The 24,882-nt window shown below is 49.6% G+C and overlaps 1 protein-coding gene across 16 annotated transcripts in view; it reads left to right on the top strand.

Moving 5' to 3' along the window:
* PUM1 (pumilio RNA binding family member 1) overlaps positions 1 to 24,882 on the top strand; it is a 1,312,543-nt gene that overhangs the window by 290,384 nt on the left and 997,277 nt on the right. For all 16 annotated transcript variants that reach the window (XM_069623037.1, XM_069623034.1, XM_069623036.1 and 13 more), the window contains one exon: positions 18,659 to 18,840. In XM_069623037.1, coding sequence (XP_069479138.1) covers positions 18,659 to 18,840 — 182 coding nt within the window. The remainder of the gene's footprint in view (positions 1 to 18,658; positions 18,841 to 24,882) is intronic.

Here is a 24,882-nt window from a genome sequence, read left to right as displayed (position 1 = left end):
TCTGTTTGCAACAGAACATACAATGCCCAGACTTCACATACAGAGATCAAGGAATGCACTGTGGGTGAGCTGGTGAGGGAAATGTTCTTACTTTTCCACCAACACCACTCCTCAGAGTAGTCCACAGAAAGCACCAGAACAAGTCACTTTTCTACTAATGGCTCCAATGTGTGCGTGACAACCATGGTTGCCACACTTCCTTCCCGTCTATCAGACTCGCCCCCACTCTCCTATAATTCAGAAAAGTACTCCAGACCCACCTCTTCAAGGAGTCTGCCCCTCTCATCCCTACCGCCTGATACAGCTGTACCCCTCTGTCCCCAGCTGTACTCTACCCTCCCTACTGTATATCTATTCTCTTATGAGTGAAAAGCACTCTGTTATCCCTCTGTATTGGTGTATTCTATTGTAAAGCGCTCTGTTGCTTCTCAAAGCTAGGTCTGCGCTCAAATGCCGTAATACTGAAACTGTTGGTATGCAAGCCAATCAAACTTCCATGCCCATATAACCTGCTGTCTCAATACAGAAGTCCTACAGTGTGTACATTTAACCTTCCACAAAGGTGTATGGACAGCCTAAAAGAGGCACGGAAACGCAATACAAGACACCACTATTTTAACAAATAAAAATGATTTGTCATATGGTGCAAATCATGAATCAATCCAATTAAGTTCCCCTTCACACATAGTACACTTTCTGCTTAATCTTTTAGTCTCATGGTTAGTCTTTGATTCCCTTAAAGTTCATTTGGCAGCACTCTCTGCATATACGACGTCATAGAGCAAAGTGTCATGGTGGAAGGTCACTGTAATCGAGGCCTACAAGGAAGGAGTAAAAAATTAGACCCTCCAATTCCAAATTCACCTCCTGGGTGAGACCTTATGATGTGCTCACAAAACTCATTGGTTCACCTCTTGAACCTATGCACAAAGCTAGTCTTATACACTTAACTTATAAGACTGCACTTCTTGTAGCAGTCGCGTCAAGTAGTCAGTGAGCTACACACCCTCTCAGTTTAAGATCTATTCATTACTATTCACAAAGACAGTTGTTCTCCAAACCCATCTTCCATTTTCACCTAAATGTATCTAAGTTCCATGTTAACCAATCCTTTGAACTTCCAGCTCCCCCCTTAAAACCCAAATAATTCAGCAGAAAGAAGTCTCTGTATTCTAGATGTAAGGCGAAGCAGCCATGTACTACCAAAACAAAACTAAACCACTACAGAAAACTGATCCGCTCTTGTTTTCCATAGCAACTGATAGAAGGTGAGTTCATGCATCCAACTTTGCTACTCGCAATCTAGCAAATCCTTACCTTTCACACCGAGTCCACTCTACTTGAGGCACAGGGGCTGTTCAAGCTTTCATTACAAATGTCCATTTAGATGCAATTTGCAAAGAGGCTAGTTTGAGTTGCACCCACACATGTATGCAACATTACTGCTTACACGTTCAACAGCAGATTCACAAGTGAGTCAAGTATTTTTAAAACCTCTATTTGCTCCTGTACCTTCAAACAACCCACCTCCTTCTGCAGGTACTGCCTTTTACAATTTTTCTTTATAACGTGCTAAATACCAGAGACTGGCTTCGAAGCATGGGATTGGGGTTCAAACCTGTGGCACTACGTTGTCTTGCTTCCAAGACGCACGCATTGCCACTGAACTATCCTTCATCCGCTTCTTGCTGCATAGCATTTGATTCTAAGCAAATCCACCAGCCTCAGAGGGCATACATTACTTACCGTAATCTTATTTCTTGTGCTTGTATTGGCTTAGAGGCACATGCGCCCACTCTTTCTCTCCTCTTGCAGTTGAATGTGCAGCCATGTCTTTCTTTCTCATCTATTCGACTTTCACTGGTATTCGCGCAAACACTTAATGTTCCCTCACGTAAGAAACAAAACCATATGAGGACCTTTATGTGTGAAGGTTTGTGGGTACGGTGCACATAACACAAGGGATAGTGTTACAAAAACGCCCAGTCGACATCCCTTTTTCGAAAACAAGTCATGAATACTCCACGACTACCAATAGATGTCGACCTATTCACAGCATGTGAATCTAAGCAGATACAAGCATCAGAAAAACAATTGTAAGTAATGTATGTGTATATATGTATATATATTTCGAGGGGATTGGGTCCTCCGACGTATTACAAATCTGACAGTAATCACCACAGCTGTGCTGCTTTGGTAAATCTTTCTGCGTCCTGCGTCGATGACGTCGATACGCCGCCCTCGAGGACCTCCTCCGACAGCCAGCGTCACTGGATGTTATAAGTAGGGCGCACGACGCCCGTAGCCTCAGTTCTGTCTTTTCTGCGAACGTGTTCGCTTCGGGAATCTCGGCACGCCTCAACTCTTTGGAGTTTGTTTCTCGGTTCTTCGAACCTGTTTGTTTTGTGAAGTTTCTTATTCGTGAAGGATGTCTACCTCATCTTCCACCCCGCGTCTGGGATTTAGTGCGGGGACTGTGGGGCCAAGATGTCTGTTACGGACTCGCATGACGCCTGCCTCGGGGAGGCCCATGACACGGATGACTGTCGACTGCCAGTCGCTCACGTCTAAAGGCTTGCGGGAACGCAAGAAGTAGTTATCGGTAGGTAAGGTGTCTAAGCCACGGAAGTCGAGGTCTGCGGGGCTTTCGACGGACGATTCGAGAGGCGACTCTCCGCCTCGTTGTCGCAAGTCCAGTGGGTCTCGGTCCCGGAGTCGGTCCCGCCACTCCTCTGCCTCTTGAAGGCACTCCCGGAAGCGCCGTCATTAGTCACCTTCCCCGTCCTCTTCCGAGGACTCCGCCCGTCGGCGGGTCGCTTACCCTACCAAGCAGGGCACCGGTCTGTCCGCGCCTCTGAGTGGGGTCAGTCGTGATCGGTCGAGAGACACCGCTCGCACGCCTTCGGGCTCGGGTGGTCGGCACAATTCATGGGAGGTCCCGCTCGGACAAGGGGAATCGTTCTTGTCATGCCCGGTCCAGGTCCCAGTCCTCGACGGACTCGAGACCGTGTGAACCTGTGACGTCTTCGAGGAACACGTCGACGCTGGTGGTGCCGAGGTCGTCTATGGACTCTTTCACGGCCCCGCCTCCGAAGAAGTCGTCGGCGCCCAGGCTGTCGAAGGACACGCTCGGGGCTCCGGCCTCGAGGCCTTTGTCGACGCCATCAATGCTGTCGGCGCCGCGTTCGGCGTCGACCCGGAATCACTCGATGCCCTCGACGCCTTTCGAGGCTGTCGACGGGGGTACCCAGAGGCTCGGTGGAACCCCCTAGAAAGGCTCTGGCCAAGGTAAAGCATGGCTTTGGTTCACATTCTGTGCCTTCGTACCGCCATCTTGAGTTTATTTCAGAGGTGGTTGAGGGCTCTGATGATGGCATGGTTCCTAATACGGTGCCAGACGAGATTCTCTCGGGCCATGGCCAATTTGAGGACCTGAGGCAAGTCCCTGCATGATGCTAGTGGGCTGGACACCTCTCTGGAGGTGGAGTTTTGTAGGCCTGAGCCTGGCACTCATGCCGACTCCTCGTACTGGCGCCTTATGTTGAGGGTCACAGAGTACTTGGGATGGTCTGCTCCCCCAGGGGAGTTTCCTCAGGATGACCTTACGGATATCCTCGACCTTGGTCCACCAACTGACCCGGTACTGCCGTTTTACATGGCTCTACAGAGGAGGGTGGGGGCGGCTTGGACTGCTCCGGATAGTCTCCCGGCAGTGGGCAAGTCTTTGCCGCGAAAATACCGCCCAGCCAGTAGTGACCCCTGCTACTTGTCCAAGCACCCCACTCCAGAGAGTTTGGTGGTGCAGGCGGCTATGGCCCCGGCAAAGCAGGCATCGTATCCTACCATCCCTCCTGATGGGACGACAAGCGTTTTGACGGCTGGGCGAAGAAAGTGTTTTCTTCAGGGGGTATGGCACTTAAGGCGGCCAACTCCGTATGTGCCTTGTCACGTTTCACGCACACTCTGTGGAACTGTTTCCTTAGCGGCTGAACGTATTCCCGAAGGGGAGGAATGGGATGGTTTCCTTGCCATGGTTCAGGATGGCAAGGATGCCATGTGTGAGGCCGTTCAGTTTGGTTTGGACATGGCAGATTGCGTCAGCCGGTCCATGGCGGCGAGCACAGTGATACGCAGGTTTGTGTGGATGCGGCAGTCGGGGTTTGCTCCTGATGTGCAGGCCCGGCTCCTCAACATGCCCTTTGACGGGGGAACATCTTTTTGGCAGCAAGGCTGACGAGAGCCTTGAGAGGTTGCAGACCTCAAAAGCTGCAGCAAAGTCGTTGGGCGCTGCAGTTCGACAACCTCTGCCTTTTCGTCCTAGGGGACAGCAATGGAGGGGAGGTTCCTTTCGTTATTACTCATCCTTTGGTAAAGCGAAAGGAGCTGCCAGTCAAAGGGGCCACCGTAGGAGTGCCAGAGGTGGAAAACGAGGTACTCGAGGTGCCAAGGCTGCTTGGACTGTTGCCTCTTTGCCCTCAGGCAACGCCGCAGCCGCTTTAGCTCAGTCATGAGGCCATATCCCATGGTTCGCCGGTTGGGGGAAGGCTGGCGCAGCATCTTGCAGAGTGTAGCGCCATTACTTGAGATGTGTCGGTTCTGGAGATAACCCACGGCTACTGTCTTCCTTTCCGGCAGAGGCCTCAAGACAATCCACCGGGGAATCTCTTTGAAGAGTCCGGATCTGCTCCTTGCGCAGGAAATTCAATCCCTGCTGGAGAAAGTCGCCATAGAACTGGTGCCTGTAGCGGAGAGGAACAAGGGATGTTATTCCCCTTATTTGTTGATTTCCAAGAAAGACTGGGTATTGAGACCCATCATGGACTTGCGCGGTTTGAACAAACTCCTCAGGAAGGACAAGTTCAAGATGGTTACTCTCGTTCTCAAGACCCTTCAACTTCAGGACTGGTTGGTGTCTCTTGACCTCAAGGACGCTTATTTTCATGTGCCGATACATCCAAAGCACAAGTACCTGAGGTTCGCGGTTGGCGACTCGCACTTTCAGTTTCGGGTCCTGCTGTTCGGATTGACCTCCGCCCGAGGGTTTTCACCAAGCTCATGGTAGTGGTGGCAGCGCACCTCATGTTGGGGTAGACGTGAATCCCCTTTCCTGGACGATTGGTTGATCAGGGTGTGCTCTCCCGAGCAAGTCCTGGATCATCTGTCAGTCACCTGCCACTCCCTCCACAAGCTGGGCTTCTCCCTCAACTTGAAGTCCCATTTGACACCTACTCGGAGGCTCCAGTACATCGGAGCTGTGCTCGACACGTCCCTGGGGCAGTGTTTTCCTCCCCAGGTGAGGGCTCATCACATTCAGCAGATGGTGCACAAGTTTCAGCTTGCCCAGAGTCTCCCAGCAATCGAGTTCTTGAGATTGTTCGGCCTCATGGCATCCTGCATTCTTCTGGTGCCGGAGGCCAGGTTGCGGATGAGTTCTTTGCAATGGGCACTCAAGCTCCAGTGGCCTGTCCTCCAGCAGGATGTCAGACCTTGTTCAGGTGCTGTCCTCGGTCGCCCAGGACCTTCTGTGGTGGGCCGTCGAAGAGTCTGATGAAGGGGGGCTCCATTTTGGCTACCCTGGCCGGAGGTGATGATCGTGACGGACGCATCCCTCACGGGATGGGGAGCTCATGCCAAGGAGTTGAGTCAGCGGTCGTTGGTCTCCGTCGGAGTCCAGACTCCATATCAATCTGTTGGAGCTGAGGGCCGTCGGACTAGCCCTGAAGGCTTTTCTGCCGACTGCGAGGGAAGAATGTCCTGATCCTGACAGACAACACGGTGGCCATGCACCACCTCAACAAAAAGGGGGGGGGGGCAGGGTCACTTCCTCTGTGCAGCGAGGCGATGCAGCTCTGGTTCTGGGCAATCCAGCAGGAAGTTTTGATATCGGCAGTTCATCTGGCCGGAGACGAAAACGAGACTGCCGACGCTCTGAGCAGGCAGAGCGTGATATCTCACGAGTGGGAGTTGGCTCAGATTCTCCTGGAGATCTTTGCCCTTTGGGGGACCCCTCAAGTGGATCTCTTCGCCTCCAGTGTCAACCGAAAGTGCGAGAGCTTCTGCTCGCGGGAAATTCCTCCGAAAGGAGCCTTGGGAGACGCGTTCGTGGTGGAGTGGTCATTCCCACTGCTGTACGCGTTTTCTCCAGTCCCCGTTGTTCCGCAAGTGCTGCAGAGGTTATGGAAGTTCGGTTCCCGGATGATCCTCATTGCTCCGGCGTGGGCCCGAAGGACGTGGTACCCGGACCTTCTCGACTTCATCTGCCCTCCACATCGTCTTCCCTACCGAGACGATCTGCTCTCACGGGAGGGGGGGGGGGGTCAGGTTCTCCATCCAGAGGTCATATCCCTCAACCTTCACGCTTGATTTCTGAAAGGTTGAGGTATAAGGATTGGGTCCGCCCTGAAGGCGTTATGGAGGTGTTGCTCTCAGCCAGACTGCCAGCAACAAAGCCCCTGTACTGTTGCCGTAAGTTCTGTGACTAGTGCAGGGTTAAGAATGTGGATCCTTTTGCATCTGACATTCCCATGGTTCTGTCTTTTTTGCTTTCTTTGGCCCACAGGGGCTTTCAAGTGGGTACCATTAAAGGTTACCTGGCGGCGCTGTCCATATTTAAGCGCACGTCTGAAGAGTGTTCTATTTTAAAATTCCTTTAAGTTTTCAGTTTCTGAAAGGGCTCACTAATGTGTTCCCTCTGTCACCTTTCCAGGTGCCCGGTTGGGATTTGAACCTTGTTCTCGAGTTTCTGATGGGTACTCCGTTTGAGCCTTTGCATTCTTGCCCTTTGAGACTGTTAACTCTGAAAACTGTGTTTTTGGTTGCGGTCCCTTCTGCTCGCAGAGTGAGTGAGTTACAGGCACTTTCAGTTAAGCCACCCTTCACTGTTTCGTAAGGACAGGGTTGTCCTTGGAGTTCGTACTTCCGTTCTTCCGCCGTTTTATCCTCCTCCACATCTTGGTAAGGAAGAGGAGGGGCTCCATAGGCTTGATCCTAGGAGAGCGTTAAGCTTTTATATTTCACGCATGTCCCGGGTCAGAGTGGACGATCAACTCTTCATTGGTTACGCTGGAAAGCGTTTGGGACAAGCTGTGACAAAACAGACTTTGTCTCGCTGGATTATTTTGGCTATCTCAGAGTGTTACTGCTTGGCGGGTAAGGACCCACCGGTTGGCTTACGGGCCCATTCTACCAGGGGTATGGCTGCCTCTACTGCCCTACAGAGGGGTGTTCCTATTCGTAACATCTGTGATGCAGCCACCTGGGCTTCGGTACATACTTTTGTACATCACTACTCCCTCGATTCCATCCGGGAGGAGGATCAGGCCTTTGGCAAGGCGGTCCTTTAATCAAAATTTGATTGGGCATTCTAAATTTGTTTTCTAAATTCTTTTCGCACCTCCTTGCATTGGTACTGCTTTGCGAGTCTGTCATGGATATGGAATACGTCGGAGAACCCTATCCCCTCGAAGTTATTGTTACCTGTTAACGTTCTTTCGATGGGATGGTCCGACGACGTATTCCATATCGCTACCTCCCTGCCTTCCCCGCTACAGAATTTCTTATGCGATTGCAGCTTACGTCTCCGCAAGGCTTTGTGTGGTCAGACGGGCAGAAGACTGGTGCCACATGTTCTGGGAAAAAACTACAACTGAGGCTACGGGCGTTGTGCTTCCTACTTATAACATCCATTGACGTCGGCCGTCTGAGGTCCTCGAGGGCGGCGTATCGACGCAGACGCCGAAAGATTTTCCGGGGGGTACGCACTGTGACTTTCCTTATCTGGGGTTGGTGACCTACCAGGGCATATGTCTGAGCCAATCCTACCCTAGAGGTGAGGGAGTTACTGGTACCTACTTCCCTCCTCTGAGAGCGACTTGGTGGTTCATCTAGGTATTGCTGCCAGTTTCCCAATGCCTACCAGCCTTTCTTCTGGCCAGAATTCTTTCCTCTTATAGGACCGCAAGACCCAGAATTCACTGCAGCTAGACTAAAAGGACACGGGAAAAGGAGACGCATGCTAAGAAGCTCCTATTCGCAGTAACTTCCGACTTATGCACAAATTGTAGCATTCCAACTTAGAAGGAAAGCAAAATTATATGGGACTGCCAACTCGACCTAACTGCTGAGACTGTTCGAACGAATGAACGGCTGACAAACGGTATTTCATCACCTCAAGATCTATAGACTTTATTCTGCTAATTTCATTTAGCCCTAGTTTTAATATCACGTTCTTATTTTATAGTGTTACGTGATTGCTAGCCATGTCTGACTCAGGCCAATATCAACGCGCACCAGCGTGCGCGCACTGAGGAAGCGCCGCTTCGCTGCGGCGCACAATGCTCGGTGCTTCCCTCTAGTTATTGCGTTTTTTTTCTTTTTTTTTTTTCTTTCGTGGAAATCCACTCTTTACTTAAACATACAGGCAGCCTACTGCTTTATGCATGTCACAAAAAAGAGCTAGAATATACTCACTATGCTCTGACATGCCGTCACCTAGTCGATTGCGTGACACATCAGTCTATGGACAAAAATGAAGGTCTTGCTAAAACCCCCCAACAAGCCTTGTCACGCGGCCAAAAGGAAAATTGTCCTATAAAAAAAAGAAAATTCTCCAACACTCCCGCTGGTGATATCCGGGACTTTGGCTTTGGCAATGTTTGCCCCTCAAAAGCCAAGCCGATAGGAATATGTCGGACTTCACCAATCCTGACTCCGAAAGACTTGTTGAAGCCTCGTTAGTGTCCTCCAAGGCTGCTACTGTTATATTGCCTCCCCCATTTAATGAGCTCTCCATCTGTTCCTAATATTGATAACCAAGGTTTGGACAATATGCCTTGTAATATTTCTCTATCGGTTGGTATGGTGCTGCAAAATGCTCTTACAGTTAATGTTAATTCAATTTAGCCAGCCAAAAAAAAATCACTTTCACCACTGGATCTTTCCCCTTTCTCCTCAAGCACTCCTTGTGAACCCCCACCTTAAGCCTTCTGCCGATCTTACCTATCCAGCAAACTATCGCCCGATCTCTTCACTACTTTACAGCACAAACTCCTGGAAAAGCTGGGTATCTCCCAGCTTGCACTCTACACTGAATCTGGTGGTTCTCTCCATGATCATCCGTCTGGCTTCAGAGCGGACAGAGGCATGGAAACTGCTCTCATGAATACCCAGGGAGATCGGCTCTCTAATCTTGACTCCAGCCTTCCTTCGGTCCTCATTCTCCTTGACCTTTCATTTGCATTTGACATGGTCATTCACACCATCCTGATCATTCGACTGAGAGAACCTGGGCATCACGGATCAGGCCATGGAGTGGTTGACCTCAGATCCCCCACCCCCCAGGTCATAGTTTCTCTCCACCACCTCTAGCTACGTGTGGTATTCCCCAGTGCTCTATCCTCACGCTGGCTGCCCCCTTTCACTGTTATGTGGATGACTGGGTGCTCTCTTTAAGCTCTCCTTAGCCTCATCTCCTCACTCGTTGATTTGTGACTGTCTTTCCGCGATTCATGATTGATGTGCCTCCAACGATCTCCACTTTAATGCCAGTAAGACTGAGATTCTTCTCATTGGGATCCCTGCTCCTGCTTTTCCTGTGAGGCGAAAAAAACCTTGGTGTCATTTTCGACTCCTTTCCTTCTCTCCTCCCTCTCCTTCTCTCCTCACATCACTGACCTTGCCAATGCCAAGAAGGCACACTACCAGCTGTGCCTCCTCAGTGGTATACTCCTAAGTCCCGTCCCCTTTCCTTCTTACTTAGGGGACATTCCGCCGTCCTGTGGGACGGGACCGGAGCACTTTGTAAAAAGCATCACATTTTTCAAAAATGTGTCCTTCCTCCATTTTCCCCGGCGTACCACACGCGGCCGTAACCCGCCCTCCTTAGCTCAGCCTAGCGCATTGCCCATCAGTCCTTTTCTCAACTCGTTCGGGACTGGATGCACTTGCATCTTTGGAAGATTTTTTCTTTCCAGTGTCCTCTCCTGCTCCGGCTTCGTGGTCGCGAGTCCGTGTATGCCATTTCAGTTAGATTTTCATACTACTTGTTCTCGTCAGCGACGCTTCGGTAGGGTGGATCCCCATCCTCTTTGTTTAGAGTGCTTGGGTCAGGACCACCGGTGGTAATCATGCTTTTACTGCAACTCCCTTTTAGTCCGGGCGCTTCAACGTCGTTTGGAGCGGTGGGAGGTGGTGTTCCAGCATGCTCCCCCATTGCATTTTTATACCTTCATCGAAGAAAAGAAACGCCCGGTGAGTTCTTTAATTTTTAGAGCACACCGGCCGGGGACTCCTTCCCAGTCAGGAAGGAGCATAAAAAGCTCCATTCACGGGGCTTGTCTTGAGGTGCCTTCTAGGCCTTAAAAGTGTACAGAGTTTCTCAGATGGCCTCCTTAAGGTGCCTATTGACACCAGATTACTATCCGAGGCCCCTCCTGTGGGGCCTATTTGTGAGCCCAGTTCTGCTGTGGCGGCGGGTACCAGAGCTTGCTTTGAGATCTCCTAAGCTGGAGCTTCCTGTAAATAACACTGGGGTACGCCCTGAGGCCTCAGTTGAGGCTGTTGGTACCGAACGAAAGTTCAAGGCCCGTGGTCAAAGGTCTTTAGATACCGGGCTCGGGTCCGAGGCCCCTTGTTTGGAGGCTAGGGTGACTGACAGTTCTGAGAGGCCTGTTAAGGTCTTGTCGGTGAGGTGTGTTCCTCATCGCTCCCGTTCAAGCGGTGACACCAGACCTTTTGAGGGGGCACGGAGTGATGTCTTGGACCGGAATTGCTCCATTACCTGCGGTGCCGAGGTACTTCCACTGAAGGCCTTTCTGGCTGATGGCATGTCTCAAAAACATTCTAGGCCACGCAGTACCGGCTCGGCTGAGTTTCCTTGTATTAAGGCTAAGATGAAGACCTCTGACCCACCTGTGGAGACCCCTGCCTCACTTCCACACGTGTCGCAGTTCTCCTCAGGTGCCGACAAAATGGTGGCCGCTCCAGCCATGAGTTTGGCAGCCATTTTGGATACCTCCCTTACAACTACGCTATCGGCCCTAGGTGTGGGGAGTGGGTTTTCAGGTGAACATAGATTTCCTTGTGCACCTCCTTTTCGTCCAGTTTGACTGGAACGCTCGGATGCTCCTACTGCACAATGTCTCGCTTCCTGTGGCATCGGCGCCCTTCATTTATGTGGACACCAGTGGGAAAGGGCCCTCTTGGCAACCCTCTCCCTTGCGTCCCTGGAATTACTCTGCTCATGAGGCCTCCTCCAGTTGCGCCAAAATCATCGGCGGAGGACGTCTTTTTCGGCAAGTTTCAAAGACTTATGCATTCCGACCCCATGAAGGAGTATTTTCGAGGCTTGTTTAGGGAGATATGCCTGCGCCTACGGTCCCAGCTGCGGCACCTGTGGTACCGCCGGTGCCTCCTTTACCGGCTGGACCTCCCCCTGACTCTTCCTCCCTTGCCTCTGCTGTCTCAAGTGGACAAGTCTGTAGTGGTGCCTGAAGCAACTCAGCCTGAGCCGGATCTGTTGGACACACTAGAGGATCAGGACAGCGATGACCAGCCCCTCTCCTGTCGGAGCCTTTCACGACCGGGTGCTGGACAGGTCTATTGGATGTTTCAGTACCCGAGGCACCCGCTCCGCCAGAGGGCATGCTTTCGGGGGCGTTCACCTTGTCTCTTTCGGAGTGTAACGGCTTGTTCTTGCTGAAGGACGTTTTGGCCAAGGTCTATAAAGTTTGGGGAAAAACCAGACTCTGGACTGTTTGTCGGTAAGATTGACACGCGTTAGAGGCTCCATTCTTCGGAAGAGGTGGCTTTGGCGTTGTTTGCGCCCACCTCCTCCACGGTAGTGGCTGCTGCCACTTTACAATCCAGACCTGCCACAGAACTAGTGTTAGCGGGACGAATATGAAAATGTGGAAAGATCTGTCGGAATTTGAGCAATTTATTCCCGCTGAAAAGCTAGAGGATTTCAGAGCGGGATTGTCAGATGCTAGGGTCCTGGCGCAGGATATGCTGGAGGCTGCGGCGCATCATGTCGTCACCTCGGCCTGGGGCCTCATGCTTGGCGTGAACACCTCTCGTCAGGCTTGGCTGCACGCCACCAAGTTCTCCAATGAGGTGCAGGATAAGGTTTTTGACCTGTCCTTTGATGGCAAGGAGTTTTTTTCATTCCACAATGGACGTTGAACTATCCAAAATTTAGGATAGCACTCAGACCGCCAAGTCCTTGTCTGTCCTGGTGAAACCGCCTTTCAGGGCACAGAGAACGTCCTTGCAGCCTCAGCCTTCCTCAGCCTTCCTCTGGTTTCATGGGTTTTCTGGAACGAAGGTCCCGCAGGGTTGATACCCCATCGGGAAATTCCTGCTGATGGCAGCAACAGAGCCGGTTTTTTTCTCCCGTTCCTCAGCCTCCTCTTCAGGTGGCACCGCTACCAAAAACCAGCTAAATGAAGTTTCTCTGTGCTCGCACAAGACCCCGTGGGAGGACGCATTGCGTCTCATTGGGAGTCGTGGCAGACCATCATAAAGGACCAGTGCATCTTGTCAGTCGCTCGTGCGGGCTTCCGCTTACCCCTTGCCCCTACCCCATCCATGAATCCTCCCTTCCAGTAGTCGGGGTGGCCCTTACTCAGAGCCGAGATTCAGAAGTTACTGGATCCCAGGGCGGTGGAACCCGTTCCGCTAGGGGAGCGAGGGGAGGGCTTCAATTCCCGGCTGTTTGCGGTGCCCAAACCCAATCAGGCTGGCCTGCACACCATCCTAGATTCCCAGTTCAATCTCTCTATCTCAAGAGAAATTCAAGATGATCACGCCCTGTCCAATAAAGTCCTCTTTACAGAAGGGCGATTGGCTGAGTGTGGTGGACCTCCAGGATGCATAGATGCATATCCTGATCTGGAATCCGCATCAGAGATGCCTATGGTTTTCCGTGGGGGAGGAGCACTTCCAGTTCAGAGTGCTCCCTTTTGGCCACAGCCCGGCACCGCTTGTCTTTACGAAGATGTCTGTTATCGCAGTTTATCTTCGGCTTCAGGGTATCCACGTGTATCCGTATTTGGACGATTGGCTACTGCGCAGTCCTTGTCCGCTGAAAGCCTCGAGCAACCTTGTCTCTCCTCCAGCTCCTGTTCCACCTTGGGCTGTCAGTGAACTGGCAGAAATCCTCCATGATGGTCTCTCAAGACCTGATTTTCCTCGGTTGTCGTTGGAACACTTTCGACTGCAGAGTGTACCTCACCGGGGACAGAATGGCGGATCTGGTGGCCACGTGTCAGGTCTTTGTGCAGTCGGAGAGCATGTCGGGCTAGTGGTTCCAGAGGCTTCTGGGCCTTGGTGTGTATTGGCTCTTCCTCTTGTTTAGCTCAAGATGAGGCGGACGCAGATGGCTCTTCGCAGTTCTTGGCGTTAAGCTGTGGATCTGGACTCCAAAGTGATATCGATTCCAGCTTTCATGAGAGCAGACCTTTTGTGGTGGTAGTCTCTCGGCAATCGCTGCAGCTTTTCAGGACCCCGCTCGGCTGCTGACAATCACGACACATCCCTTCTGGGGTGGGGTGCAAAGTTGGAGCTTCAAGTTTCCGATCTCTGGTCGCCCCAAGATGAGCCCCTCCATATAAATCACCTGGAGCTCCTGGCGATCTTCATGGCGCTAAAGGCGTTCAGGCCGGTCATTGTCAACCAAGTGGTCTGTGTCCACACGGCCAATGTGGTGTCCATGTTTTAAATCAACAAGCAGGGGGGTATCAACTCCCCTCCTCTTGTGGATCTTGCAAATCGGATTTGGGAATGGGTAGTTCAGCATAGCATCTGTCTGGTGGCAGTACACATCCCGGGCCAGCTGAATGGTACTGCAGATGCCCTCAGCCGACAACTGATGGTCAGTTATGAGTGGGAATTGAAAGTGGAGGTCCTCTTACAGATCTTCCAGTGTTGGGGCACTCCAGAAGTGGACCTCTTCCCAATGTCGGCCAACAGGAAACTTCCTCTGGTTGCCTCCAGAAACGGGCTGGGAGCCTCCTCTCTGGGAGATGCTCTCGAGATTCCCTGGCACAACATTAGGGCCAATGCTTTTCCACCTCTGCCTCTGATTCATCAGCAGATTTGCAAACTGAGGAACACCATGAACTGTTATCTTCTGCTCATAGCTCAGTGGTGGCCGGCTAGGTTCTGGTTTTCAGAGCTTCAACATCTGTTGGTGTGTGCACCGATCAAGCTTCTGTTGGTTCCTGACCTGCTTCAACTGTGGCACCCCTGCCCACAATCGTTCAGCTTGGTGGCATGGTGCCGGAGTTGAGATCTTTAGAACATCTCGACCTGTCTGCTGATAACCTGCACATTATTCAGGCAGCCAGGAAGCCCTCGACGAGATCTCAATACAGGAGCAAATGGCTTTGTTTCTGCAACTGGTGCTTAGCCGAACAACTGGACCCCAGGGTGGCTATGATCGACATGGTGCCTTCATCTCTTAACTAGCCGGGCATTCATGTCCTCTCATGCAGGACTTCTTTTGGCTGTTGCCGCCTACTTGTCCATGGACCAGTGCTCTTTTTCACTATCAAATCCAGTGGTTAAAAGGCACTTTGCGGGTCTAAAGCGTCTTTACCCTCCTGTTCGCAAACCGCATCCGATGTGGGATCTGAACGTGGTCCTTGGGGCCTTGTGCCATAAGCCTTTTGAGCCAATGGCTACAGTAGATCTTAAGCACCTTTCGTGGAGTGTCCTCCTTGGTCCCTGTGACTTCGGCAAGACGTGTGAGTGAGCTCCAGGCTTTGTCGGTGGAGCACCCCTTCTTGGTTTTCCACAAGGATAAAGTTGTCCTGAAGATGAATCCTTCTTTCCTGCCAAAAGGGGGCTCTGATTTTCATCTAAATCAGTCAATCTCCTTGCCCGTCTTCTTCCCAAACCCGGCTTCAGAAGCCGAGAGGGTTTTGCATTGCCTGGATGTTAGAAGAGCTCTTAAGTTCTATCTGGACAAAACATCTGAATTTGGGAGAAGTTGTCAACTATTGGTGACCTTTGGTAACCCGCAGGGTAAACGGTCCTCCATAGCGACTATCTCCAGATGGATTGCTGCCTGTATTATGGAGTCTTACACTGTTAACGGTCTCCAACCTCCTAAAGGGATTCACGTACACCTGGTACTGGGCAAGGCAGCTGCTATTGCATTTCAAAAGTATGTCGCCTGGGAGACCATCGCGAAAGCGGCTACCTGGGCCTCCATCGGCCTGAGCTCCAGATCTGATGCTCAATTTGGCCAGGCTGTGCTAAAAAACCTTTTTCAGTAGTGGGTTTCCATCCACCCACCCATAGTTCCTGTGAGGAGTGCTTGGGAATTTCCCATATTTCCAGAGGAAATGGGACGGCACATAGGAGTTTAATAAGGTTACTCCCCATAATGACCACCTTACTCCTAGTCCATAGTCCCCTTTCCTTCATACGCCCGCCCGCTGTCCCCTCTAAGGTTCTTCTATTATTGCTTAAAGGTCTCTGACCTGGCGATAGAAAAGGACTGATGGGCGATGCGCTGGGCGGAGGTAAGGTGGGTGGGGTAATGGCTGCGTGTGCTACCCCGCATACAGAGAGGAAGGACACATTTTTGAAAAAATGTGATCCTTTTTACAAAGTGCTTCGGTCCCGTCCCACAGGACAGCGGATTGCCCCATAAGTATGGAGGAAAGGGGACTATTGGCTAGGAGTAAGGTGGTCACTACGGTGAGTAACCTTATTCTTCCTTTTCTCATGTCCCCCAGAAGATCACTGTCTCCAGAGCCCTGGTTCTATCTAGGCTGGACCACTGCAACAGCCTTTCTCAATCTGCCTTCCTCTATTCTCTTTTTTCTTCAACTAATACAGAACAGGACTGCTAGACCTATCCTTGGCCTCAAGCCCGGGGGGTTCCATGTAGTAATGTCGCCACAAAAATCTCGCCATGCAAAAATATCGCCGACAAATGGCCTTTTTTTGTGGCGACATTATTGCATGGAACATGCGGGGGACACCCCCGCAACCCCCAAACTTTTTTTGAAATTTTTTTTTTGCCCCTGCCCCCATATATATGGTCACCCAAATAATACGGCGACCATATATATGGGGATATTATTATCTGATACCGCCCAGGGACCATATCTCTCCAGCCCTGAACTCTCTCCACTGGCTCCAAGTGGCTGCAAGGATCAAGTTCAAGACCCTTTGCACCGTCCACAAGGCTTTCTAGTGCCTGGGCCCTCACTTCATCCAACTCTTCCAAAATACCTTCCTTCTCGAGCCTTTTGCTTAGCCACCTCCAACTCTGAGGGTCAGACGCTTCTCCAGGCAGAGTGGGGTTTAGCTCTCTCCTGTGTAGTTGTCTCCCTCTGGGATGGCCTCCATGTCAAACTTGAGCTGGACTGCCTGAAGTTCTGAAAGCCGCTCAAGACCTTCCTTTTCTCCTCCGCTTTCACCTTCCCTTGCTGACCTATCATCTGCTGCGCTGACCAGTTGCTTGGCTTCCTTCAGTCTCACTGGATACCAGGCTTCTCCGTGATTACCCCCCCCCCCCCCCCCTGCACTGCCTCTGGGCCTACTGCGCACTTAAAGGATGTAACTGTAACCCCTACAGTCCCCTGCCACCTTGCACTTACCCAGAACTGCGCATTCTGTCCTGATTGCCCTTCCCTCTACCTGGCACTTCCCCTCTGCCTTCCCCCTGCACTATTGCATTGGCACACTTGCACGATCTGACTTACACAAGGCCTAGTTAGATTGTCCTGTCTTCCCTCCCTTGTCTTGTCGCTCTTAAACACTTGTGTACAGGTTTGTTATAAATGACATAACATGTATATCATACAATGTTTAGGCCCGCTCCATTAGGATGGGCTGCATTAGACTGTAGGTGGTACTGATCACTAGTTGCAAGACGTCGCTGGGAGGAATACGTAAGCCTGGCCTTGGTTTAAGTGAAACCACAGGAGGTTGAGGGACTAGTTGGTGATCTCCCTTAGTCGAAATACCCTGCAGTCTAATAAAAAATAAAACCTTTTATCACTCTGGCCCCCTCCGCTTGGTTGATGAGTTGATTAATGCTATCCGTGAAATTGTATTAACTAGGTCCATTGTTTGCATGGCATCCAATCGAAATAATTGATGAATAACTCCTTCTGTTCAATACTTAATTCTTACCTCCTTTCTGCCACACTAATAACCTTGACCCTTCTCCTGTATGCTTTCCTAGTTCAGGGTAAGTTCAGAGCTGGATCTAATAGCAGAAACCAAGGTACAGTTCATTTTAAGGCCACTACTATAGTTTGCCCGATTATTTCTACAAAAGCCCTAAATGCCAACACTGCAATAACAGAAAGCAAGTCGACATCGCAGGGTTTGAGAGATGCGTCCAAAGTGACCGCTGAGGAAGCAGGCTGTTGTAATTGCACAATATGCAGGTGCCACAACCAAAATGCTTGGCAACCCAGATGAAGGGCGTTGTCTGGCCTGGAAACTGGACTGGAAACTGATGACCTGAGTGGTGTGAAGTTCTGATAAAAGGAAAGGCAGACTTATGCAAAATCCTCACCTAAAAGTAGTAACCTGTGCTAACTGCTGTAAAAATGTGAAAAGTGAGACAGCATGTGTTAACTTTAAAATCCTTTGTTCAATTAATTGGGAGGGAGGCATCAGCACCAATGGAAAAGAGCCAGAATGGAGCAGGCCTGGGTCACCCAATACCAGGTCATCGGTATTGTTGGAGTTCAACCACACACAGTGCTGGCTCGTGCAGTTTTAGACAGAGAGGAAGTATCGCTTGGAACATGCTAAAGAATCATTGCCTTGCTGCAGGAGCAGACTCCTAGGAAAAAAGAAACCCCCAAGGATAGGATGAGACCCAGAGGCTAAACATACATAATATATTAGCAGGAAAAGGGATGAGCCCTTTGGTACTAATGTCACAGCATGGGGTCTGACTGTGAGGAGACTGATATTGTGTCGGCTCAGTCAGAAAAGACACTGAAATTGCCGTACCACAAACGCCTACCCTTCCAAGTCCTCCCAATATTTGCTGACAAATACAATAGGATGCCGAGCTGCAAGCAGTCTTCCACTATCAGCAAGCTGCCATCTAGTACAGAGACTAGAATATATTCTTTCCCTCTGGCAGAGTGGAACCCTCCTTGGGCAAGAAAAGCGATAGCCTTCATTAAGTTATCTAGCTGGCTCGTCATAGCTTTTACTGTGAATTTAGCCAAGTGAGTGTTGAAGTGTAAGCTGGAGGTTTTCTGTGTTAGTGATCTAGGGTATATTATTTCAAAAGTGGGATGGTTCTGGCCATCTTGAAACAGAAGTTACTATAAATCACTATAACATGGGTTGATGTTAAATTGACCAGGAAAGTGAACCCTGCGAGAAAGGAAGTCATGTGGCCCTCCACAGAGACCCTAAACACCAAGGGACCAAACTGTCCAGAGCAGGAATTATACCTTTTTAGAAATTAGGGTAGCATTCATTGGGAGTAGGGTCCAGTGGTAGATGGTACCACAATCGTAAATGCTTAATGGGGGGTTCCTTCCTAAATGGTAATACTGTAGTTCTGCCAAACATCCTGATTGAATTAAAATTGTATTGTTGATCAGTTTCTATTTGAGTAAAATTGACTGGCTGTATAACAATGTGCTGTTTATGCTCCTTTATGCAGATCATTCTGTTTCCCAGCCAATCATGGTTCAACGACGACCTGGTCATCAGGGTTTCCATGTCAACAGTGAAGTCAGTTCTGTGCTATCGCCTCGATCGGAGAGTGGAGGACTCGGCGTCAGCATGGTGGAATATGTGTTGAGTTCATCACCCGGTGACTCTTGTCACAGAAAAGGACGTTTTGTAAGTACACTTCCGGATTTAACTCAACCTGACTCTTGAGTGTGGTTTATCTAGCATATTCCCTACCCATTTGTTTGTCCAGTTTAGTGACTTCTCTTGCCCTCCTGATGTTTTCATGAATGCTTCTCCCTTCAATAAATCCTGTTTGGTTGGGGTTTTAATGAAGTGCGAAGGACTTGAGCCAGCCTATTGGGAAGGATTTGTGGTATCTATGTTTCAAGGGGCTATTTCTCAGATGCTTTATCCAATTTTTTTGTTGGGATTAAGGGATTAAGCAAGAGAATCCTACCTGTTTGGACATTGACCTATGTGCAGCCCAAGCAAGAGATACAATACAGTCAAGGGGGATACCAGCAATTGGAGTAATTTATTTTAATGAACTTGATTAACCCCTCTGGCCTTTTAGCTATATCAGCATTTTCTAGCCTTCTCTATCGTGGTCTTCTGTTCGAGCATGGTTTACAATGTGAGCAATGCGAAACTTGAAACACAGAGCATGTAGTTCAATACTTTTATTAGCAAAGCTAACTGGGTACAGGATTCGCCTCTAGGTTAAGTGTGTCAAACTAGAACGCCTGAAGGACTGCTAACATGTTTGGATGGAGATATTAATAGGAGTTGGGGTCCACAATAAGCCAATGTAGGGACAGTTTAATGACATCCCTTGGGCCTGCATTGCAGTGGCAACAGTGAAGGCCAAAGGTCACATGTGCACTCCGCAAACCTGCTGCAATTCTAGCTGTAATAACTGGGTTCTGGGGATGATGGCAGGTTAATTATAGATAAGTCATGTCTGGATTACCATGGTGTCTCTTAAGTCAACAGCTAGACGGCCACAACCCTTTCACATCATTTGTCTGCACGGTGGACAGGGACCCTCGTAGGCTAGGTGTGCATTTAGTTTGTCTGAGTTGAGTTACAACCAAACACCATCTGGATGTTGGCCCGAAGCCCTCCCCTTTGCTGCTCCGGCGGGGGTTGGGGGGGGGGGGGTTCCATTTCATCTCCAGAGCAGGAAGTGTCTCGGGGGTAATTTGGACCTGGAGCTTCAAAACCAGCCTCCCATACAGTGGCTAGGTGAGTTAAGAGTACCCCACAAGAAGTTGAAACCACAGAGGATGTTTTGCCATCTCGTTTTTTGCATGGCTTCCTAAACATCCTGCTACCTTTCCCACGTCTTGCTGCCAAGGCTTTCTGGGAATGACATCAGGCAAATGACAAGTGTTAAATCAGCCATGATTGGACCCCCAAGGCTTGCTGTGGACCAATCCGCTGTAGCATTTTTCCTGTTAAACGGGAATCCCCCGCCCTTAGTTGATTTATTCTTTGGAATTTAAGATTAGAAGGATTCATCTAGGAACTCTGTTGGGGGTTAGTCTAATACAAAGTCCTCAGCCATATAGGTGAAGACAGAAAGCCTCCAGGGAAGTGGAAAGCTCTCATCCCTACCCACTTTAAGGGCACATTTGGGGTGAGACAGTGTGGACCTAGCCTACTGCAACAGAGGCACTCGTACACATCACCCTGCCACTGGAAGTGACGGAACCCCTGAAAGTGCCCTCTACAAAGGTTTCTGTTTGGGAAAGGAAATTGCTATTCCCTGTATTTCCAAACTGCGCCCACACTGGTTTGGGCAGTAGACTGCACGAGTAGACTTTGACCTCTACTCTCAGCCGTTTCCAACGATCGGTTTTGCTGCATACCCAAAGCTCCACGTCTCCCATCTGTGACCAGAGTCTTCTAGCGTGCTCAACGCAACAGTGCCTGACTGGTTAGCAGCTTCTTCCAACTCCAAGCCGTTTTCAGTGCAGTACCCAGACGCTGTTGGGCTAGCCGTGCTCGCTCGTCACTGAAGGCCAGTATCTTCATCTCTACACTAGTCTTCCAGCATCACAGACCTGACATTGCGTGCTACCTCCAGCGTCTTGTTTTTACATACTGTTGACAAACAGCACTGTTTCGTTGGAACCCATTGCTTCTCGACTTGACTGTAAACTCTGGCTTGATGCGGTTAAACCCCAAAGACTACAATATAAAGTATTTGAAGATGCCCCGTTCCTATGGTTCTGGTTAAGAGCCAAGTGGCGTTTAACCCCCTTTCTCTTCCTTTTTAAAGACCTTTGCACAAACTTGACATTTTAGAATTAAACCTTTTGAGCACCCCTGTCTATGAACCCAAAGTGTCCCCTTGATTAAAGTCTTTCTCTGTATTCCCTTATTAGTTGTGTGCATTTTTTGTTAGTTTAAACGTTTTTTTTTTTTTTTTCTCAAGTCCCAAAAAATCAGGATGGTCACGTTGCAGCATGTGCTCGGCCAACTGGAGGAAGGAGACCTCTTGATGTAGTTGGGATCTGGAGGACGCATACTTCCACGTCCCAATCCACAGGAAGCATTGGATGTTTCTACGATTTGTGGTGAAAGGAAGTCATTACCAATTCAAGGCCCTCCCCTGCGGCCTGGAGTCGGCACCCGGGGTGTTTACGAAGTGCATGGCACCAGTGGCTGACCATCTACGTCTACAGGGCATACATGTGTACCTGTACCTCGACTGGCTCATCCAGGCTAAGTCAAGGGAAGTGGCTGTCGGACACACGAAAAGGACCATTCAGCTGCTGGCGGATCTTGGATTCTCTGAATTATCCAAAGTCCTGCTTCATTCCATCGCAGCACACAGTTCTTGGGAGCCATGGGCACAGGGTTTCAAAACCCCCATACCAGGAGACTGTCCCGAAGGACGCTTCCCTGGAGGGCTGGAGAGCACCAACGGATGTATGCATGCCAGAGGCCTTTGGCTCCCGGAAGAGAAGGATCTCCACATCAATATCCTGGAGCTGCGGGCAGTGTTCTGGGCCCTCGAGTCATAACTTCCATCCCTGAAGGGCAAGGTGGTGAGGATCTTCACGGACAACGCCACCACAATGTTCTACATCAGGAAGCAAGGCCCCCCCCTCCCCCCGAATCCCCAGTGCTTTTCAGAGGGGCGCAGGAGACCAAGAGATGTTCCTCATCCCCTTTTTACCTGGCGGGAGTCGAGAACACCATTGCCGACTCCCTCAGCAGGGAGTTGCACTCCTGCCACAAGTGGGAATTCCAGTAGGATCAGGTGGACGGCCTCTTCCTCAAGTGGGGCAGACCCCAAATGGATCAATTTGCGACAGCGGTGAACTCCAAATGCCAGAAATTCGCCAGCAGGTTCCGCCAGCCGAGGAGCATGGGGCACACGCTCTCCTTCCCGTATGAAGGCCATTTCTAGATGTGTTCCCTCTGCTGATGCTCCCGCTGAGTCCTCCATCTCAAATCTGCCGAGGCAGATTTGGTGCCCGAACCGTCTGTCAGCATCGCCAAACCAGAGGGCTTGGCTCCTGTAGCCCTAGAGTTCAGAGGATAAGAGTTGGCGGTGCACTGCAGGGAGGTCCTTGCCATGGCCTGAGGGTCATCGATTCTAGTGCTATGGGCCCAAGTTGAAGTATTTCTCTACACGGTGCTAGTGGCAGAAAATCAACCCTCTGAGGATCACAGCCCTGCAGGTTTTCATATTTGTCCTTAGCCAAGGCGGGGCTAGTGCACACCTCGACCAAGGTGCATCTGGCAGCAATCTCCCGCGTCTCAAGGAATATCTTCCCTATGGTCCCATCGTCTCGACAAGTTCGATATTTCCTGCCGGTGATTGCTCTGGCTCCAGTGTGGGAACTCAACGTGGTGGTGACGAGGCTCATGAGCACCCCTTCAAGCCTATGCACTTTGCACTCGCTGGAGGTTGCTCATGCTCTGAAGTTCTATGTGGCACGTACAGAGTTTTCGCAAGACGTCTCAACTGTTTGTGTACTTTGGTCCTATGAATCATGGGGATGTCTTTTTCCCAGGCTTCCATCTCCAGGTGGCTCTCCTGCTGCATCACACACTACATCGGTTGGCAAACAGACCGCTGCCCAACAGCCCATTCCACCTTGGTGATCGCTGCAACGACTGCGTTCCTGTCTGATGTGACCCTGCTGGACATGTGCAAGGCTGCTATGTGGAGTTCTATGCACCTTCACGAGATTCTACTGCATCGACAGGGATGCCAGAGTCGGCCAAACAGTGCTATGCGACCTCTTCGCTTGAAGGTGAGCCTGTTCCGGAGGTAAGAGTATTTGCTTCTGTTGAGCCATGCCACCTCCCGTGGTTATGTATTGCTATGTATTCTTGTTTCATGAGCATGTGAATCCATGCCAGACCCCTTGCTGGAGAAGGAACAAGTTATTTACCTGTAACTATTCTCTAGCATGGGTCTGGCATGGATTCACGTATGAACCCTCCCGCTGACCCCTCTGCGGCTCTTCTTTGTCATACTGCCACTTTACGTGCTACCTGATCTGAAGATGTCTGCCAAAGGAAGGCCTTGGTAGAGGGCTGTCATTGGATGGGGGCAGTATGACTTAGAGTGCAGTGATTGGTTTAGAGGAGAAAGCCAGATTATAAGTGAAAGTGAAACTGCTTTTTCTTGGGAGGATTCCCAGCCTGACACCGGGGAATATTCATGAGCATGTGAATCCATGCCAGACCCATGCTGGAGAACAATAGTTGCTGGTAAGTAACTTGTTCCTTCTTACGGCAGAAGTGTTGGCTGCGCATTTGGTTAACTGCAAAGCGCGGAGTGCGAGAGGAAAAAGGCATTGATTATCATGTGAAAGCATAGAAATGGTACATTTGGTAAATCCTGAAACATTTGGGTTGATAGGTGGGTGCATGCACCCACCATAATTGAAGTGGCTACATTCACTTTTAAAAGCATGCACTGGACACTAGTCAACATTCCAAAATTAGAGTTAATATTTCTAACAACAAAAAATTAGATGTGAATTTTTCCCATTATACTTAGTTGTAACTTAGGGCCTGGTTCAAAATGTTAGTAACTAGAATCAGAGTTCGGCAGCATGCAAAGTATGTGCACAAAACGGAACAAATCCAAAAACATAAAATGGAGAGGCTCATTATACAGGAAAAAAGTCATACAGAAATATATTTAACAAAATAGTTTTTTTACGAAGTGTAATGTCTTTTCCAACCACGCCACGACCAAGTTTCAGCATGCATTATTTTTATTTATTGTGACCTGGTTTAAAATAAACCTTACATAAGTTAACACAAAAATATGTACAATAGTAAGTAAGCAAGCAGACGAAAAAACATTAATTCATTTCAGATAATACATCAATTGCCTGCAAAAAATGACTGAGCAATAATTAACGCATTTTTCTCTTTCCCACATAACCCTTGATCCCAAAACATTTTGAAAAATCAATGCCTAAGCAATCAAAAAAATTGCTGAAGATCCTTTGCCTTATAAATATCAGACCAGGACAATCCATAACTGTGCCGTGTAGTCTCCAGCAAGTCCTTCAACCTGCAGAAGCAACACGTCACTATTATGGAGGTATCAGTTGAGTTCCAGTGCATAGTCCTTTCCCTTGTACGCAATTGATCAAGTCTAAATCGCAAGGATACTCTGCGCAATTTACTACCAGGGAAACTGACCAGGTAAGTTGAAAGTTGGTCTTTTGTGATCATTTCACATATTGTAGATAAAATCAAATAGGCAGTGCTTAAAAGAGTTGTCATCCAATCATATCTGAATAACTTCAGTTTTAGTTTTACCGTACCTGCACAAAATATAAGTCCCTTTCAGATGAACCCATACAAATCAATAGATACTGCATCTTGTGTTTAAAACAAACTAGAGAACGTACAGATGAGTCATTTGTTGTAGGTCAGTGTAAAGGTAGTTATCTGGAGGCTGCAGCATTTCGTTACAATTCAGCAGCGGTCTCAACTGCCTCTCCGTCCCTAATTACAAACGCTCTACCATAGGAGGTAACAGCTTCCCAGTGAAAGCGGCGAAACTGTGGAACTCCCTACCACCCACTCTTAGAATGGACTTACCTTACCAAAACCTCTGCTCCAAGATGATATCCTGGCTGAAGACAGCCGCTATCTAAACATACTGAGCCAGGACGCCTTTCCTTCCTTATCCAGACACACAATTGTTAACTGTATATATGT

This window comes from Ambystoma mexicanum, chromosome 11, assembly GCF_040938575.1.
Source record: "Ambystoma mexicanum isolate Mex_15411 chromosome 11, UKY_AmexF1_1, whole genome shotgun sequence".
Classification (NCBI taxonomy): Eukaryota; Metazoa; Chordata; class Amphibia; order Caudata; family Ambystomatidae; genus Ambystoma; species Ambystoma mexicanum.
The sequence above is the reverse complement of the archived record's forward strand: the minus strand, read 5'-3'. Positions and strand labels throughout refer to the sequence as shown.